This window comes from Peromyscus leucopus, chromosome 4 (assembly GCF_004664715.2).
Source record: "Peromyscus leucopus breed LL Stock chromosome 4, UCI_PerLeu_2.1, whole genome shotgun sequence".
Taxonomy (NCBI): Eukaryota; Metazoa; Chordata; class Mammalia; order Rodentia; family Cricetidae; genus Peromyscus; species Peromyscus leucopus.
The window spans coordinates 63965174-63985609 of NC_051066.1; the positions used below are offsets into that span (position 1 = coordinate 63965174).

The 20436-nt window shown below is 34.8% G+C and overlaps 1 protein-coding gene across 1 annotated transcript in view; it reads left to right on the forward strand.

Moving 5' to 3' along the window:
- LOC114687262 (fibrous sheath-interacting protein 2-like) overlaps positions 1–20436 on the forward strand; it is an 80201-nt gene that overhangs the window by 57190 nt on the left and 2575 nt on the right. Inside the window, 5 exon segments of the mRNA XM_037204932.1 lie at positions 3638–3776; positions 3779–4131; positions 13897–13988; positions 15631–15677; positions 18862–18905. Of these exon segments, the coding sequence (XP_037060827.1) occupies positions 3638–3776; positions 3779–4131; positions 13897–13988; positions 15631–15677; positions 18862–18905 (675 nt within the window).

The window sequence follows — 20436 nt, forward strand, 5'->3', positions numbered from 1 at the left end:
ACTTCATATTCTTTCTCCCTCTCTCTTCTTTCTTAAAAAAAAAGAAAAATATCAGAACAAAGATGCAGAAAGGAAACAGAAAGACAAAACTTAACAAAACAAAACAACAAAAGACATGAAGAAATACATAAAGTTCAGTTTTTGTAGGCCAATTACTATTGGGTTTGAGGCCTGCCCTGGAGTATGATTTATATACCTAGTGACATTATTTTAGCGAAAACTGATTTTCCCTTTCACAGCATGTTATCAATTGCAAATAGTTTCTTGCTTAGGGGTGGTACTATGCATCTGCTTCCTCTTCTCACTGCTAGAATTTTGTTTGATTTGAATGTGTGCATGCTGTCACACTCTCTGTGAGTTCATATGTATAACAGACCTGCTGTGTTGTGTCTAGAAGATGCATTGCCTTGCAACCATCTACCACCTGTGGCTCTTAACAGTCTTTCCATCTCATTTCTTCAGAGATACCTGGGCCTTAAGGTAGAGATTTGCTAAAGACATCCCTTTTAGGGCTGAGTGGTACAGAGTCTATTAGATTCTGCATATTTCTAGTTGTGGATCTCTGTGTTAATTACCAAAAAGATTATTTTCTAGTGAGGGGTGAATGAGGCACTGATTTATGGCTATATCAATATGTGATGAGAAATCATTTTATTGTTGTATTCCTTTATGAGAATTTCTGAATTCTGAATTAACTGTATTTCCCGTAGGCCAATGATCTCTCTAGTCTCAGGTCATTAGTCACCTAAGCAATGTCAGATATAGCTTCTGTCTCATTTGATTGGGTTTACATCCAATCAAAAACTGGTTAATTACTGCTATAACCTTTGTCCACTACTGCAACTGTATCTCTTGCAGTCAGTTCACTGTTGCAGTTTTCAGGGTTTGTAGCTGAATGATATTGATAACTCCTTTCCTCCTCTGGTAGCATGCAAATTATCTTCGTATACCATGAAAGCTAGTCACTGGGGTAAAGATTCTAGTTAGGTACCAGCTCTATTTCTCTGTGTTTGAAGACTTAAGTATGTGAAATATAGAGCAATAACATTTAGTGTCAAGTTGCAGAGGGTAACAAATAGATTTATCAATAGCCTAGCCGGGCGGTGGTGGCGCACACCTTTAATCCCAGTACTCGGGAGGCAGAGGCAGGCGGATCTCTGTGAGTTCGAGGCCAGCCTGGGCTACCAAGTGAGTTCCAGGAAAGGCGCAAAGCTACACAAGAGAAACCCTGTCTCGGAAAAAAAAACAAAAAAAAAAAAAAAAAAAAACAAAAACAAAACAAAACAAAAAAAACAATCAATAGCCTGTAGTATTTGAGGGGTTCTATAGGACCCCTTTGGTCAGCAGTTCAATAAAATGTAACCCATTCTTGGCACATGGGGTCCTATTCAAATTCTCATATTGAATGTGTGCATTTTTTGTAGGATTTCTATTTTCATGGATATACTCTGTGCTATGGCACTGACTCAAGTATAAAACTATATTCTCTGGAAAATAAATACTTTAATTTTTTTCTAGTATGACTCTGAAAATTATTGTATTAAGTCTTAAGGCTGCTAATAAAATAAATTAATTAGTTATTGATTGATTGTTAAGTTAGAGACTAGGTCACTGTTTAGCCAGGACAACCTGGAACTTACTACAAAGGCTGGTGATGTTTAGTTGTTTCTTCCAAAGTATAACATTGTCTTTTAGACAAAGACTCACTAAGACTCAAGAATAAAATACAACGTACAAGTTTCAAGAAATTCCTAAGCCATATAAGATTCACAGGACTCTCCTCGAGGTCATTTCAGCAGTAATAACTACTAGAAAGTGGAAAGATGACTGGAAATTATACAGAGAGCTCAAGGGATGCAATTTCAGTGAGCCATCATTCACATTTGGTTACGATTTTTACAGATAAAGCTACCTTTGAGCCATCTACCCTTCTAAAAGTAATCTCTCACTCATGTTCCTGTAAGTAACCTCAATAAACTCACTGATTCCAGTAAGACTAGTAAGAAAGAGTTGGATAAAATTGTTTTGCTGTCGTTGTTGATGTTGTTGTTGTTTGTTTTTTGGTCTATCCTTGAGTTCTGTCTGAGATGAACAGACATTTGTTCATGTATCCCCTAAAAAAGTTATCCAAGGGTTTCTCTAGCTCCCTCTGACTATGATGCCTCTGTTTCTTGGTGCTAGAATTGCAGGTGCTTATGTTTTCAAACTGAAATACTAAAATTATTATGCACTTATACTCCTCTAATCTCTTTTATCCTTTTTTAAAGAACATGTGAAGCTCCTTGACATCATAAAATTTCCTATCTTCTGAGTCCCATTGCTATATTATCATATACTTTGTGTAGTATTCATTTATATATAAGCAATTCCCTGAGTGCAAAATTAGTATAAACATCCTATAAAATAATATTACTAAAATAAATTTTGCTTATCTATAAAACTATCCATAACAAATTCTTTTCCTGCTTACCAACTTTATTTAGGTCACAGTGAACTTTTAAACACAAATACCATTTTCTTTTTGATGTGAAAAAATACATTTGATAATAATAATAGCAGTAGCAGTGATAACAACAAAAGTAACAATAAACAGTCAGCAGCCATGTGGAATTCAGAGCACATAAATATTACATGCCAATCTGATTATGGCTACGTCTTTTGTCAACAAAAGGACAGAAAAAAGTCTATAGGTTAGGTCAGGTACTTCAGGCACTTGGCTTTGCCTCATGGCTTAATATTATGGTTAGGAATGCCATACTTTTCACCTAATAAGACATATTTAAATCACCTGCAGTCACAAATCCCCAAACTATATTGCATATATTTGTATTTTACTAATTTTTACATATAATAGATTGCTTTGAATTTTTCAAGAGTTGATTCTAAATAGATTATTCCACAGAAGATCTCTTTTGAAGACATTGTCACTTGAAAATGTAGTTTAGAAAGTTGCAAAGAAAGGTTGAGTTGAATATCAATTATAAATTTATTTATAATTTCTGTGATATAGCAAAGGCTATAGAAGTGGAGTGATCTGGTTACTGAATTATAATTATCCTTTCTTGGATTCTTCTGTATTAAAAATAGCAATTGGGATTTAAGTGGAATATGAAAAAGAAATGAAGATTTATTTATTTTGGCAAAAGACAAAGAATAAGATTATAGAGTAAAAAAATAAGCTGAAGATCACAATTCCAATGTGGCTTGCTTTTATAAAGTCTTGCCTTTTCTTTAAAAATCAATGTCTAGATGTCTATAGGATCACTTACTAAGGACAAAAAAGTTAATTATGTAGTTATATAACAATTTTTAAGAGAAATTACAAAAATGGAAGACAATAAGTTTAATTTATAAGAAAATATAAAGCCTAACTATTCTGTTAGACTGGATATTTGGAATAAATTATGACAGATTAATATTATCTAAATGTAAAATAAATGCTAGATACAAATGAGTATTGCATAAGATTTTTGTCTATTTATTTCATTTAAAATATTGAAAATATACCAGTAAGTGGAATTTGAAGATATTAGCTAGATTGAAGTTAGAAATCATAAAAAATAGCTATGACACAAAGTAATATTGGGAAAGATATTGACATATTTATTTTTAATATTTATTGTACTTCCAATTCCAGGCTGTTGGCAGGAATTCATTTCAAAATATAAGAAGACCTGACATCACCAGAGTAGAGCTTTTGAAAGATATTCATAACAAAAAAGATCTGATTGTTCGGTTAGTAGCTCATGATACTAGTCAAAAGGATTCAGAAAGTAGTTCAGAGAGGACATCGTTTCTGATGAAGAGGAAATCATTTTAGGAGAGGTTACTGGACATCAGTGCTTAGGAGGAATATATGGAGGTCATGGTGAAGAAGTTGTGAAAGCCTTAGAAACCAAAGTTGTTTCTCCAAAGACAACAATGAGCACAAGCAGCTTGAGAAAGTTCTTAGCACTAAGCAAATGCTGTCAGCCCACTTCTGGTGAAAATATTGAAAGTATTGGATCATTTGGAAATCAGACTATGAAACTTAACAAGACACATGTTAAAAGAGCTGTTGCTGAGCTTGACATGCCCTCTTCCAAAAGCATAGCAGAAGGACTGTCTTCTAAGGACAAGTTACAATATAAGGTAGGTAACAAACATATTTCCCAGAAACTTGGAAGAGTAGCCAACCACAGACACTCTGTTCTGGAATTTACCTTGATTATTCAGCAAAGCATACTAGAGTCATCATCTGCATAAGCCTATATATATATATATATATATATATATATATATATATATATATATATATCATAGGTTAAATTAACCAAGCATGAAACGCAATTATGTATTTAATACAAAAAAAAAAAATAACCCAACCCTAGAACTACTAGCTGAAGGGAAAATGGAAAATCAATACTGTTTAAGGAAATTTAACCTTATTTGTTAAACAAGAGATTCCATGTTGTATTTGGCTATAAGTATTTGTTGAACATCCATAGAGAACTTCATGTCAATAGGATGGATCCAGGTGCCTGCTAAGTTATATGGAAGTTAGAAATGATCTAAAGAAACTGAGGTTGTTGCGTAACTTGTGTTAAGACCTAGGTCCAATCCACAGCACTGAAAACAAACAATAAAAAAACCCACTATTTTGTCTGTGTTATTTTTAACTAAATCTCAAATGTTCAATTTTACCAATAAAGACTCAAGGGCCAGATGAAAGCCTACTAACTCAGATAGGCAGCAAAAGCACCTGGCTGACCTTCCTCCTCCTCTGACATCCCAGGAGAAGACCTTTGTCTTCCACCATCTCCAACAAAAACCTCAAACTCAGTGTCCCTCCCTTCTACTTCCTGTGCATCTCTCCATCCATCTTCCTGACTCCCTCTTACTCTCTATTGTTTAATCCTATCTTCACATCCTATCAACTGGTTGTTTTCTCTGCCTCTTGACCTATGGTTGACTTTATTTATCATGTTTACAATATTCAAGCAGAAAGCTCTTAGATTAAAGGTGTGTGCTAGGCCTGAGCCACACAACTAGAAACAGGTTTTCCAATAAATAATGCAATCTCAGGGTTCACAATGTGATCAAATATCCTGCAAAATTTCCCTTTTTTTGTCTAAATAAATAGGAAAGGTTTTTTACTCTAATATATTAAAACTATTTGCAATAATGAAGCTATATCTGTCCAACTTTCCACCATGTCCAGCTAGGTTGTATTTGGCAGATTTAGGATTAAACATTTTTGTGTTCAAAGTTCTGTAAAATATTTGTCTTGGTATGGTATGAACTCAGTAATTTGAATGTCCTGAGCAATTTATAGTCCGAAGCTGATTTTTGGGTCACACTCTGGGACTCTGAGCTGGGATTTCAGGCCGGTGAGCTCGAAGTAGGTGATACCACTTGGGCAAATTTACTCTTTTCCTTGGGACATTTTCTCTTGATGATACATCCTTTTTCTTTAGATGCTTCACTTATCCAGTGGTCTCTGGATTCCTTAGTTGGATGTTTTTGTTCTCCTGGAAGCATAAAATCAAAACCCTACCCCAACTCAAATGGTGGGAGTACCTTTTTTTCAGGTTCTATCTTTCCCAGGGCATAATGATTTTGGCAACAGAAAATGTATTATCTTTTAATTAAAATAATTATTTTGACATTTTGAAACTAAATATACCTCAGTATGTGTGGATAAATATACATATATCCCCCCTTTTCTTTATACATAAATTCAATGTTTAAGTGTATTTAGTTTTAGATCACAAAGGACATTCACTTTGAATTTCAGCCTGCCTTTTGCAAGTGGCTTTTAAATTTAAGTCACTATAATTCTTATGTGCCTGCCTCTCCCTCCCAAGAGCTGGGATTAAAAGTGTGAACCACCACCTGGGTATGGATTCCTTATAATAGCTATTGTCATACAGTTGTCTTGTTTTAATTTGGTTCTCCATTTCCCCCCTATTACTTAGGGGTAAATTTTCAAGTTTTTCAAATATGTAATCTGTAATTCTTGCTGATTTATTTTGTATTTGTTCCCTGGCAACTTTTAATATTCTTGTGATACCAAATTGTCCACTATTTCATTACTTTTAGATGTTTTGGCTAATTTGCGTATATGAACGACATAAAATTTGATGTCTTTGCTATGTTTTTCCATGTTATACCATTTCCATTCATGCCTCCTATGACTGGATATCTTTGTCATTTATCTGAGAGTTAGTGGTTTTCTATTTTGATAACCATATAGCTGTACTGTTGCTACAGTTTTCCTGCCTTGCCCACAGTCAGGACAAACCTCTGTCACCCGCCAGTCCCACAGCCTCTCAGACCCAACCAAGAAAACACAGAGACTTATATTGCTTTCAAACTGTATGGCCGTGGCAGGCTTCTTGCTAACTGTTCTTTTATCTTAAATTAATCCATTTCCATAAATCTATACCTTGCCATGTGGCTTGTGGCTTACCGGCACCTTCACATGCTTCTTGTCATGGCGGCAGCTGGCATCTGGCAGTCAGTCCTTCTGCCTTCCTGTCCTTTTATTTCTCCTCTCTGTTAGTCCCGCCTATCCTTCCTGCCTAGCCACAGCCGATCAGGTTTTATTTATTGATCAATCAGAACAACTTGACATACAGACCATCCCCAGCACAGCCAAGTGCAGACCATCTCAGACACCTGCACTCAGGTCCATGGTCCTAATCATCCTCTATGGGGACCTGCTGGGTAACGCCACAAAGAACCCAAGAAGGGCTCCCACAGGACATACAGAACATCCCACAGCACTTCCCCTTTTCTTTTTTTAAAAAGGAAGGTTTTAACTTTTACACATCTTTAAAGCCAGCTTGGTATATTTGGGAATTTGGGCGTAGCTTCTCTTACTACTTCCTGCTGGAGGGGGGCGCAGCATCTCATGGGGACACAAAGAAAATTTCAGGTTCATGGAGTAGTCCGTGAGACTGTATCGTCTGAGCCAGTTGCCTTGAAACAATTCTGGATGTTGGATCATCTGGGCCATGGTGTCATCGGAGACCTTTCAGGGGGTCTTGGCTGGTCAAACCTGATGTATCTTAATCTGGAACAAATCCATAGCCTCTGGCTTTCTGTGGAAACAAAAGCAGAGCCTCCTTTCCAAAACAACATATCCTTACATCCAAATTTTGAAGTTAAGGTACCTTTAAAATATACATTTTGGCACAACTCAACAGCTTTTGCAATCAAATGTTTTTCTGCAGTTAAAAATCCCAAAGACAATATAATCCAGACTCTCTGTGTGATATCCATCTTTACATGGCTTATTTTTTATATTACTTTTACTTTCTCTTTAAAGACTTTATTATTTTAAAACTTTCTATTTCTTTATATAACTGTCTATGTTCCTTTTCCTCTCTCTTCCAAGCCTATGTACATTTTTACTCACATTGTAAAGCATTTAAAGTCTTGTTCCATCTGAATCTGTCTTATTGTGAATCTATTGCTTTAAACTGCAGCATTTGTAAGACTAAAACGGTGCTATGGCTGCTGGCTCCGCCCACCTCAGCTTCCCAACATGGCGGTGGTACATTCACCGCCAGCTCTGGGTGCTATTGAGGGTCTATGCTTTTATCCAAGCAGCGTGTAGCCCAGAAACCTTTTTTGTTTTGTACTAGCAAAGGCTAAATCCACCACACAGCTTAATGTGCCACTTGCAGAGGCCTCATTCCCGCCATACTGCAGGTCGAGCACACACACTAGAAACCTGCCAGTAGCTCAAACCGGCAGCTGCTGCTCATTTGAGAGAGACAATTAGGAAGCTGTTTTTAGTCCTGTTCGCTTCTAATGGAAACACTTTCCATTAAGGAGAATAAATGTTATCTTGTTTGAGAGACAAATTTAGACATTTTTTATGAGGTATGGAGAACCTTATACTCAATCATGCCAACCACCCTATGGTTGTAATGGTGCAGTTACTATGATGAATTGGGTCCATTTAAAGCCAGAGACCTTCACAGGATTAGCTATGTAAGGAAATGTATTACAGTGGAACTGGTAACTATTTGCATTCCTTTACGACCAGGGTATGGTAGCAAAGGGGTCTGTGCCTTCCCACACTGAGGAAATAGCTCAGTTGTCCATATCCTCATCCTTAAACCTATCACTCCTCCCTCAAAAGTGGCACATATTGAACTGTGGGGACCAAGAGAATGATCACATTTGGCTAACACATTGTTACTGATAGTTTCAACTACTGATGGACCAAAAATTATTGGAAAGTGGCAGCCTATAGACCAGGTATGGAATAGCAAATACTGAGGAAGGAACCACAAAATCAGTGCAGCACTATTGGCTATAAGACAAAAAACTAGGAAAGCAAAGGAGAATCTCCATTTTCTCCAATTCATGGTGTAAGTGCAAAGGTACAGTGCTGTGGGATGTTCTGTATGTCCTGTGGCATACCTATAACATGCTTTATGTTGTAATATACAAAAAAAAACCTGTTTCATTTTACTAGAGACATATGCTAGAGCATTGTCAGTCTTAATTTGCACAGGTATCCCCGTGATGGTCATAACTTCTAATAAATGTGTAATTACAGAATCAGCCTTTTCAGAACTTAAAGCAGTTACCCCTTGAAACCCTGAATATGTATTTATGGTATGGTGCACATACTTTAATTTTCCAAGCTCTGCAAAATTAAACACACATATTTGCCAAGTTTTATTTCTTTGGTTACCTTTTGGGTTACTTCCTGCAGGTAATGGGGCTTGACTCTAAAAAGAACAAGTAGGTCATTGCTTTTATAATTTCCTTGGTGTCTTGCCAAGTGATAGAAAAAATTTTTTCTTTGCTATTAACATGTTGTTTCTTATGAAATTCTGAGACTTCTAGCACATTTCTTATTAATAACTGATCAATTTCATTATTACCTTGTACTAGAGGGCCTAGTAGACCCATATAGGATTTGATATGTGTTATGTGTTATATACAATAGATGATTTCTATTTCTGAATACTTGTTGTAGTTGAATAAATAGTGAAGTTAATTCTGAATAATCTGGAATGAGTTGTAAAACAACTCTTTATGCATATTGAGAATCCGTAACTATATTAAGAAATCCAGGAGTATCTTTAAAAATATATTAGAATGGCATATAGCTCTGAATTTTTTAATTGAATCATAAATGCCTGCCTCTCCTGATTTATTTACATCAGTATAGAATATAGGAGATCCAGAAATTGGTGTCCCTTTTACTATATGAGGATGAATCCAATTAGTTCTTTTTATTAACAGATGTCTCTTTCTTTGGGGGATATTTGTTGTTAATCTTTCTGAAAAAAAAATTACTGCAAGCTCTGTGCCAAAGTTCATTTTCTGCCCATAATGAGGCAATTTCAACATTAGTATAATGTACCACAATTTCTGCTGGGTCTATTTCTGCTAATTGACAAAGTCTTCTTTTTCCTTTAAGAATCAATGCAGAAAAATTTTGTATATGGGTCTTTAATTTTTCACTCTGTGTGCTAAAATAGCTATTCTAAGATATTATATTCTGAGTAAGAATTCCTGTGGCAGAATCATAGACGGTAAAATAACCAAAATACAATTAAGCCTTGGTTCCAAGCAATCTAATGTACATCCTGTAATTTCTTTTCTACCAGACCAAATTTTCTCTCAACCTTAGATAATGATTTCTTGAACTATTTAAGTCCTTATCACCTTATAAGATACTTAGCTCTTGAGTAATTAATCCAATTGTGGGGCTTAGCCAGTTCTCTCAGTGATTTTTGAAAATCATTAAGATTGTAATTGGTTTCTCTTGATTTCTTCTTTCTGTGGTCAAATTTTCAATAAAATTATTTTATATCCTGGATAATTGCTAAAATCTCCTCTTTGTATTTTTTCTGGAGCAATTGTAATCCCCAGCAAGGCAAAATTCTCTTTACTTCATCAAACATTTTTTTCTAAGGTATATGTCTCTAAATCAGCCAGTAAGATATCAGTATATTGATAAATTCTACATTGAGGAAACTGTTTATGAATTATTTCTAATGGCTGTTGTAAATAATATTGATACAGGAGGGGCTGTTAACATTCCTTATGGAAGAACGTTCTGCTGATAACTTTTAACAGGCTGAGCATTACTATAAGTAGGCACTGTGAAGGTACATTTCTCTTTATCCTGTTCTTGTAAAGTTATAGCACATTTAAAAAAAAAAGCAGTTTTTCAAATCAATCACTATAATACCTTCCCTTAGGTAATAAAGAAGACAAGGAAATTCCAAGCTGTAAAGAGCCCTTTAACTAAATCACCTTATTTGTGGCTCTTAAATCTGTTAATATTTTCCATATACAGATTTATTTTTAATGACAAAGGAGAATTCCAAGGACGAGCCAGTTCTTCAATGTGTCGAGCACTTAGCTGCTCCTGTACCAGCTGTTCTACTGCCTGAAGTTTTTCTGATGTCAAAGGCCACTGTTCCATTCACACAGATTTGCCATTTAACCATTTTAAAAATAGGGTAGTTGGGACCTTTAAAAGACCAGCAGCTGCTGTGTCCTATTTATGTACAACCTGAATGGTCTGTGACTCCTCATGATAATACAATTTAACATTTTTCTTCAAAGAGTCTTTTATTTTATGGTTTGTTTATGAGATTGGAAGAATGTTAACCTGTGTTTTCCATTGCTGCAATAATTCACTTCCTCATAAATTCATTGCTATGTTAGCCACATATGGCTTTAATTTTCCTATTTGTCCTTCTAGCCCTACACTCTCCCCTCATCTTGCACTTTGTTTCACTTGAGGTAAAGTTCCAGTCCCTAAAGCAGAATATTTACCTCCTGAAGAGGCCAATTTGGATGTCAACATTTTGGTGGAATTATTTATATATAACTCCTGTGTCTAGTAAACCTTCAATTACAATGCCATTTATTTGTATCTTTAAGTTTAGTCTATTATTTGTAGCAGTTTGCCAAAATACTTGTCTCTCCTGAAATTTTTGCTTTACTTACTGAAGTTGTTCTATCCTTGATTACATATAGATCAGTGTTGTCTTTAACAGCAGGTATTAAGACTTAATTGTTCTATTTATGAGTTTTTCCAATGCTGTCAGGGAATTATTAAGCCAAATTTGATATCAAGGCCTGTGGAGGCCCCTTAGGACATTTTGATGGCAAAGGGTTAACTTGCCTGTCCCTTGTTGATCTGAATTCATTAGTACAATACCAACCTTTGTCATATCTTCTGTATACCCCAGAAAGCTGGGGCCTTCTGTTTGGATTATCTACAGAATAATCATTGTTTCTTGGAATGCCTTGCCTACAATCCCTATTCAGATGACCTCGCTTACCACAATTAAAACATCTGACATTTGGACTTTTCTTAAAATTTTCAGAAATTATTTCTCTTATAAGTGTAACATCATAAACATGAGATCCAATATCAGTTGTATTTCTAATCCACTCATCTATTGGTGCTGATCTTGCCTTTAAAGGCCTAATTGCCCTTTTGCATTCTGAACAGATTTAATTAATATTTCTCTGACTTCTGGGTCTGATACTATTCTATTTGCAGCTGAAGCCTATCTTCACAAAAAGTTAATGAAGGCTTCTTTGGGGCCTTGTATAATTTTAGTAAATGATTCAGGCCTCTTTTCTGATTCTTCAACCTTGTCCCAAGCAGTTAAAGTTGCTAAAAAGCTTAATACCAAGGCCACAGCATGATCATCAAATTCAAGCTGTCTTCGTAACTCATCAAGCTGTCTTTGTAACTCAGCATATTGACCTTTACCTCAAAACTTATCTTGGGAAATATTAATACCCCCAACTCTATTTTGTTTTTCTATGGCCCTAGCTTCCTCTTTTCACCATGTTCACCATTGTAGCTGAGGACTAGATCCCAATATTGCTTTTGCCAAACCTTTCCAGTCTTGGGGGATAATTCTTGTCTGAGTAGACCATGAATTTAATATCTGTTTCACATAGAGTAAATGCATACCATATGAAACAATCACTTCCTTAAATCTCCTCAAACTAATATTTTTACAGAATTCCTTTAAATTCTTGATAACTTTGGGGATGACTATCATCTTCTGGTAGTTCTTGTATAGTAACTGGGTAAGCTAGATTTGATTTTCTAACATCCTTGGGCTGCTGCTTTTCAGTTTCATCATGTGGTGGTGCAGTAAGTTATTGTATAAATTCCTCTGTCTGTGTCTGAATATTTTTCTTATTTTTATTTATAAGTCTTTCTAAGGCTTGTATGCTATCAATCCACTTCTCATATTTGTCTCAAAACCCCACTATGACCATTAAGGCTAATTTATGAATTACCAGATTGATAGTAAGTATAATAGATATTATGTCAATCTCAGTTAAGTAATTTATCTTTTTGTTTTCTGTTCTGTTTTCAAGTCACCTAAAATAGCATTATTAAGGATCCTAATGTCCTTATATTATGATATTTCCCATCCTTAACATGGGAAATATTTTTCCTTTTAATATTACTTAATTCTCTCATTGAGGACTTCCAAAGTATCTTACCAAATATGTCTTCTCAGTTTATTCATAGCTGGCATGATTTCTCTGTCCTTGTGGTCATCTCTCACATTGGGCACCAAATGTTGCTTTACTAACTAAATCTCAAATCCTTGTTTTATCAATAAATACTCAGGAGATATATGCTGGGGTGAAATCCCACTAGCTCAGAGAGGCAGAGAAAGCACATGGCTGACCTTCCTCTTCCTCTGACATCCCAGAAAAAGACTTTTTTCCCATGCCATCTCAAACAAAAACCTCAAACTCAATGTCCTTCCCTTCTACTTCCTGTGCATCTCTCTATCCTTCCCGTGACTCCCTCTTACTCTCTGTGGCTTTTTTTTTTTTCTTAACAATCCTATGTTCACTTCCAATCAACAAGTTGCTAGCTCTGCCTCTTGACCTATGGTTGACTTTATTTAATCCTGTTCACAATATTCAAGCAGAAAGTTCTTGGATTAATAGTATGGTCTAGGTCTCACCACATCACAACTAGAAACAGGATTTTCCAATAAATAATGCAATCTTGGGTTCACAATGTCATCATATATCCTGCAACAAGTCTGAATCTAGACTTTCTTGCACTTAGTAGATATGTTACCTTCATAAATTATATGGTGAATATTTTTCTTACATAGTTTTTGACATCTTACCTAAATGTAACAAGTTATATCTAGTATTTTAAACATCACATATATTCATCCATTAAACTACTTAATAGTGATGAGGTACAGTTCATGTTACTGCATGCAAACCATCCAATGGTGATAAGAGACTCAATGACTCTTCTGGTTTTGCCCTGTCCAAAACTCAATACTATTCATATTTTTGGAAAACATATAATGTGAGATTTCCCAGTGAGACAATTGCCTTAATTAAACATCCTACCACAGTTTTTGTACTTCTGTGTTTAGACTAACATGAAATCTGCAGTAAACCTCAGAAAATAAACACATCTAATTTCATTCAAATCAGAAACACAAGATTTCCCAAGTAGATCAGAGTATGTGACAAAATGTCTGATCAAGCTTATGAGATGCTTAGAGTTATATCTCTGCTCTTCTATTTAATTAAATAAACTGTAATTAAAATATTTTAAAGTTTAAAATGGAATATTACATTCTTCAGTATCTGTACTTTACATTTAAAATGTATTCAAAATCTAGTACCACAATTTAGAATATTTTTCCATAACCATTTCCAAGAAACCTACACTAGAAGAGACATTTTAATTAGAATTATAGGAACCATCTCTATTTTACCTTTTAAAATAATATTTTTAAGTAATCTATAAAACTTTTCTTTCATTAAAGTATTGATTGGAATACAAAAATATCAATGGGGGAGAAAGTCCATATCAAGTTCTGTGTGTGTAATACCTGATTTATAATTTTACAGAAAGAAGAAAGACTTGCTACTGAACCAACACATTACTTCATACACAGAATTATGAGTACTTCATCATACAACCAAGAAGACCTCCTTTCTAGGTACAATAAACTTGTACCTTTCTAGGTACAATAAAATGCAGAACCAATCTAGAAATCTGAAATGAAAGAATGGTTCTGTTAGCAAATGAGAAAGTGTCCAGTATCAAATCCTTCTTCACTTCTGATTCTTATCCCTTGACTCTAAGTCTTAAGTTTTCTCTTACCATACAATGCTAAATTTCTAGTTACCTAGCCTCTACATATTTTTCAGATACCTGCTCTCTCATGTAAATGCCGTGGATCAGATATTTGCTAATGTGATAAGGTGCTGTTGTTGCTTGTGGTTGTTATTATAACCTGAAGAATAGGCATAGAGTCAGCAGCAGAAAGTATTCTGTCAGCACAGAAAGACTCCTGCTCAGTTTTGTAAAGTAGCATGTAAAATATTAAATTGTAGTACTCAGAGATTAATTTTAAAAGCACAAAATAACTGTAGTAATATAAAAACATAAAGTTAAACTGTAAATTATTAAATACATTAAGAAATATACTGTTTTGTGACAATGTGAGCAATACAAATTGAGAATGAAAAAAGTCAATACTAGAAATGGAAAATAATTGCAGATTATATACATCACACACACACACACACACACACACACACACACACATTTACAGATACATGGGGTCACTATATAAACCACTCCCTATACTTCATAATAAAACAACAAAAAACAATTTAAAAAATACAAATTATTTGAACAGAAAAATTCTCTAAAAGATTGCACAAAAAGCATGTGAAAGGTGCTCCACATCATTAATCCCTAAGGAAATGTGAATCAAAATCTCAGAAGATGCCATTTGAAACCATTACAGTCACTGAAAGGAAAGGAGCATGAAAAGAGAGCAAGGAAAGGAAAAGAAAAGAAGTATTAAGGATGGAGAGAAAGTGGAACCTTTATGCACTGATGGTAAATTATAAAATTGTGAAATCATTATGAAAAGCAGTGTGGCACTTTCCTAAGGAATTTAATATGGAATTAGTGTGTGACCCAGCAATTCTGAATATATTCCTGAAAGAATTGAAAGCAGGTACTGCCATAGATAGTAGTGAATGTGCAATACCAACATGATTCAGAATAAACCAATGAGAAAGGCAACCTTTCATTATTGTTCATCATTGAATTATATCAGGAGAAAAAATGTCTCATTCTTTTGAATATTATCTACTATTTAAAGAAAACCCTCACATACTAAAACATGCATGAATATGGGTGACATTGAACTAATTAGAGTAAGTTAAAAAGTAACAAATAAAATTACGACTCTACTTGGAGTATTCAAAATCCTAAAAATAAAAAGTAAAATAGTGATTTTTCTGGAGGAAAATGGGTGTTAGTGTTTAAGCGCAAAATATGTCTAAAAGTGGGAGATGGTGATGTCTGAATAGCAATGAAAATGTGCTTAATGACACAAAATCATACATTACAACTTTCCAAGGTTGCCAATTTTATGTATATTTAATAATAAATTTAAAAGTGGGGAAAAGTAATTCATAAATCATTCTCATTCCATTTTGAATTTTAGCAACATGCTATCCCAAGTGTGCTTCCATGGAGAGAATGACAGATTGTTGTTAACGAGTAGCTTCTTCATTTGTTAAATATATACATTAAAAATTATTTTTTTTATTTTATTTTAGTGAAGCAGAAGAGTTTAAACCAGATCCAAAGGCTAATGCACTAGAAGGTTGGATATTTTTCTTAACTTTTAGAAACTGATGAAAAAGTAACTTTTTTTTTTACTATTTTGATGACTTATTTCCCACTTAGAAATGTTAATCATTAACCTTGAAAGTGATGATAATTTACTTATCCATTAAGTATATCTACTTTAATGAAGTGATTCGTTATCATATCATCCAGCTTTAAAATAAGCCAAATGCTTATAGGAATTTAGTCTGATATTATAAATTTACATTGATAATCCTCCTATAAATAAAGAAGCGTGTATTGTTATGCTAAATTAAATCTGGACTTGAACTTGAATTAATTAGCTCATTGAAAAGTTACACTTTCCTTGTATTAGAGCTTACCCCTACTAAGTTGCAAAAGGTCTTTTAAACACAAAATTGAGTTGTTCACAAAAAAATCTGGCTAGCCTGACTGTTTTGTTTTGTTTTTAAATATCAGCTTGTATGAAGTGCTTCCCACATTTTTAGAATGTTTTACTTCAATATTGTTCAGACCTCAGGAGATCAGTCTGATTAAATAATAAACAATATATACATGAGTTATAGACATTGTTTTTATTATAGCAGGCCCTTGAATTCAAGCCACAACTTTATCCCAACTATTGCTCTGCAACCTACTCATGAAACAACTTCTCTTCACTTGGATGTAGAAATAAGTTTCACTGTTAGCAATAATTCTGTTTGAACAGCATCAACATATCATAATTTGTATGTATAATGGTACTCACCACTAAGATTCCCGAGTTATGAATCATGGGTTGTAATATCCAGCCAGGAACTACTTAATGCAATTCTTTGATTTCATTATTGAAGACAGTCAAGCAGGAGATGAGGACATTAGTGTCCAACATGTCGAATTCTTTGTCTAAGAGTCCACATAAGGCCTCATTCCCTGTGATTAAATTTTGTGTATTCTTTTGTTTTGTCTAACTTTGATTTTTGGATTATGCAAATTTCTTATATTTTTAACTGATATTGTCACTGACCAACTCATTTATTCATTCATTCATCTGAAGATTCAACAAAAAGTTCATTTTTGTTTTTATAATATTCCATGTGTAAACAATACTGACAAAGTTTGTTCTTATGGAATTTACATGGTAACTTGAGTTAAAGAATCCAATCATCAGAATATAAGATAAATCTAGAGGTTGTTAAGTCCCTTCCAATTTTACTAATGACAGAATTTCAAGACATTGCAGTGGTTACAAGACCCTCCATCATTAGCTCATACCGCCCCTTTTGTCTTTCTTAACTCTTCCTCTATTTTCCTTGTGGCTTCCTCTACTCCAGCAAACTCTTATTCCTGACACCTTTGCTGTCCTTCAATCCTACAAAGGCTTTCACTTGCCATGATTTCTGGAGTTTTCTTTCCCTTTAGTCTGTCTTATTCTTCCCTCACCTGTAGATTTTTTCCACTTCACTTTCCCAGAGAGCTCTCTAGTGATCAGAGACCACAAAATGGAAATTAATTGCCTTCTGTGATCTTACATAGGCCACATATTCGCTTTTTTTTTTCTCTCCTGCAGTTTTCTAAAAGATGGTGTGTTTTAATTATTTGATCGTTACTGTTTTTTATCGAATGCAAGCTTGCTAAATTGATGTCCATTGAAGCCTAAAACAGCATGTTGGCATATAGATGTTAAAAATATTGGATGATACGGGATATAGAAGTAGCTAAAGGAGTGTGGAGGAAGCATGTGAAAACAGTTTGAGTTATGAGAATAAGGTATCCATTAAATATTTAAGCTGACATAACATGTGAGTCATTGGATATTTCAGTATAGATTTCAATGGAGGTCTGGCTGAACACATTTATTCCTTGTTTCATACAATATAAAACAAAACTTCAAGTAAGTGTGAATAGCTGAGCCACTTAAATAACTGGAATTTTTATATTCCTCTTAATCAAAACAGCTTTCTAGATAGTCCTGGAAGTACAAAGCCTATGTACTATAGAAACATTTAAAAAAAAAAAACTGGTGTTTACAGTTTTGGTCCTCATATTGAACTCAAATATTCTCGATAATGTTAAAGAAAAAGTTAGTGCAGTCATGTGCAATCTAAGTAGAATCAGATCCTTTAGGAATACAATAAATTAATCATGAACTTACTAGTTTTGTCAGATAGCTCTATCATTCTTATTTACTTGAAGTTTTTCCTTTATTATTTTTCCAATCTGTATTGCTCCTAAATGATAATTCATAATACTCACTTGTGATGGCTTTTGATGACTTCATATTTATAGAGTACATAATACTTGAATGTGCTGTATTTCCTCATGTCTTCTTATGATAGTGTCCAAGTAAATAGTTTCATTCCCATTTTATGTATAAGGATAATGAGTCAGAAAAGTTACATTTAATTTGTCACCCACTTCTAAACAATGAAGCTAAGACTCAATAGAGATCCTGTGCTAGCAGATTAGTTGCCCCACTAAAAATGAGTCTCTGAGAAATGTTGCTTGTCAATTTATTTCTGCTTCCTTGTGTTTAATGCTATTGATCTCCCTTCGAACCTCCAGCAACTTTGATCTGAAACGGTTCCACTAGATTTTGTCTGAGTATTACAACAAAGATGCCCTGTTTTAAAACATCATCACTTTCTTATTTATTTCTGTTATGTGTTTTGTTTTTGAGACAGAGTCTTACTATGTAGTTCTAGCTTGACTGGAGCTCGTTATAGAGACCAGGCTGGCCTTGAACTCACAGAGATCAGACTGCCTCTGCTGAGATTAAAAGTGTATGCCACCATGTCTGACTCACTTACCATTTTGTAGTTAGATAAATGTAAAGCATGTTAAAGTTGGAAAGGCACTTAGGGACTATCATTAAAGTAATCTCTCTTTTATAGGCTAAAAAAAATAGGCACCGGGATTGAGCAGCATTGCATAGATGTATAGCTACTGAAGCACAGAGTTTGCTTCTCCTGACACATCATACTCATCTTTCATAATTTCCAAGTAGAAAGCAAATACATCTTCTAACATTTTAGGGTTCTTATTTGTTTCAAATTTGTTCCAACTGTCTTTCCATTAAAAATAATAATAATTGTATGTCTAAATTATATCAATTGAGGCAAAAATATTGGATTTGTATCAACAATATATGTATGTATGTGCTTATGAATGTATGTGTGTGTGTATATAAGAAAAAAAATATTTCTTCCCGGTTTTTCCAGAACGTTCTCAGCAACCACAAGCAGGAAACTCAAGCTGTGTTCAGGTAAATAGTCTTCAATATCTTCTAGTTTCTGTACAATGGGGATTCAGTTGTAAAATAGCTCAATTTTTAAATTCTATCAGAGTCTGAGTGGCATTATTGAGGAACATCAGAAAACACTGCCTTGTTCACAATCACTTCACACTCAGATCTCCTCATCTGAATGAGACCTGTCCTTAATATCTGAAAAACCCCTTCATGAAAGTGTTTGATCATTGGATTTTAATAAGAAGTCATTGTTTAGGTGAGTAGAGTAAGCCACTGATTCTCAACACCTAACTACAATTCCATTAATAGCTTGTTCTGATTCTGAAGAAAAGCCTAAAGGGGTGAGTTACTTGATTCTGCCTAGGGCTAAGAGTCCAGTGATGATGTGGGAGATGGAGACAGAACATTTAGGGTAATTTCAAAGATGAGTCAAGAAAGCAATGAATGCCTAGTTTCACCCATGTTTCCACGTTTCTACAGACTCACTTTTTTTTTCTTTCATTTTTCTTTATTAAGAAATTTTCTACTCACTCCACATACTATTCACGGATCCCCCCTCCTCCCTCTTCCCACCCCTCAGCCCTCTTTCCCAAGCCACCCCACATCTCTATATCCCCCAAATCGAGGTCTCCCATGGGGAGTCAGCAGAGCCCAGCACACTGAGCCTAAGCAAGTCCAAGCCCCTTCCCACTGCATCAAGGCTGTGCAAGGTGTCACACCACAGGCACCAGGTTCCAGAAGTGTGCCCATAGACCAGGGACAGATAACAACCCCCTGCCTGGGTGCCCCCCAAACAGTTGGAGCCAAACAACCATCTTACATATCCAGAGGGCCTAGTCCAGTCCCATGGGGGCTCCACAGAAACCAGTCCACAGTTCATGGGCTTCCACTCAGACTGACTCTTCACATACAGCTAACTACTACATGGTGTAGACTGAGGAACATTCCTTTTCCTGAACTCTTAATAGATCCTGATATAATTCTTTTTGTTTCATTCTTTTTCACGGTGTCTTCCTGGTTTATGTTAATCCAGTTTCATTATTTACAGTATGTTCACTAATACAGAATTACAAACTCACCAGCCACTCAGCAACTTTCCATTATTACAATATAGTACAATTTTCATAAAATCCTGTATCACACATAAAGATATTTTTGCCAATTTTCCAGAGAAACCAGTCCCTTCTACAGTCAACATATCTTTATTTATGAATGTAAGCATCTATTTAGCAATCTCCAACCTTATTTAATTCATACATTGCAAAAATAAAGTCATGTGTCAATGGAAGAGAGGCCCTGAAGTTCTAGTCTGAAAGTCATTAGCATGACTTTGACTGACGCTGAATTCCTAGCTAGTCTACATTCTTCCACTGTTGTACTTTCCTTGTTTGTTACCTTTTCCACACCCAAACTATTGTTAAAATTGTTACTCGGTGCATTTCTAAATAAAGTTGTATAAGTACCCTTCACTCACACATATCCACTAGTTGATTACAACTGAAACTGTGGACAATAGTGAGGATTTGAAAATAAATAATAGAAGTTC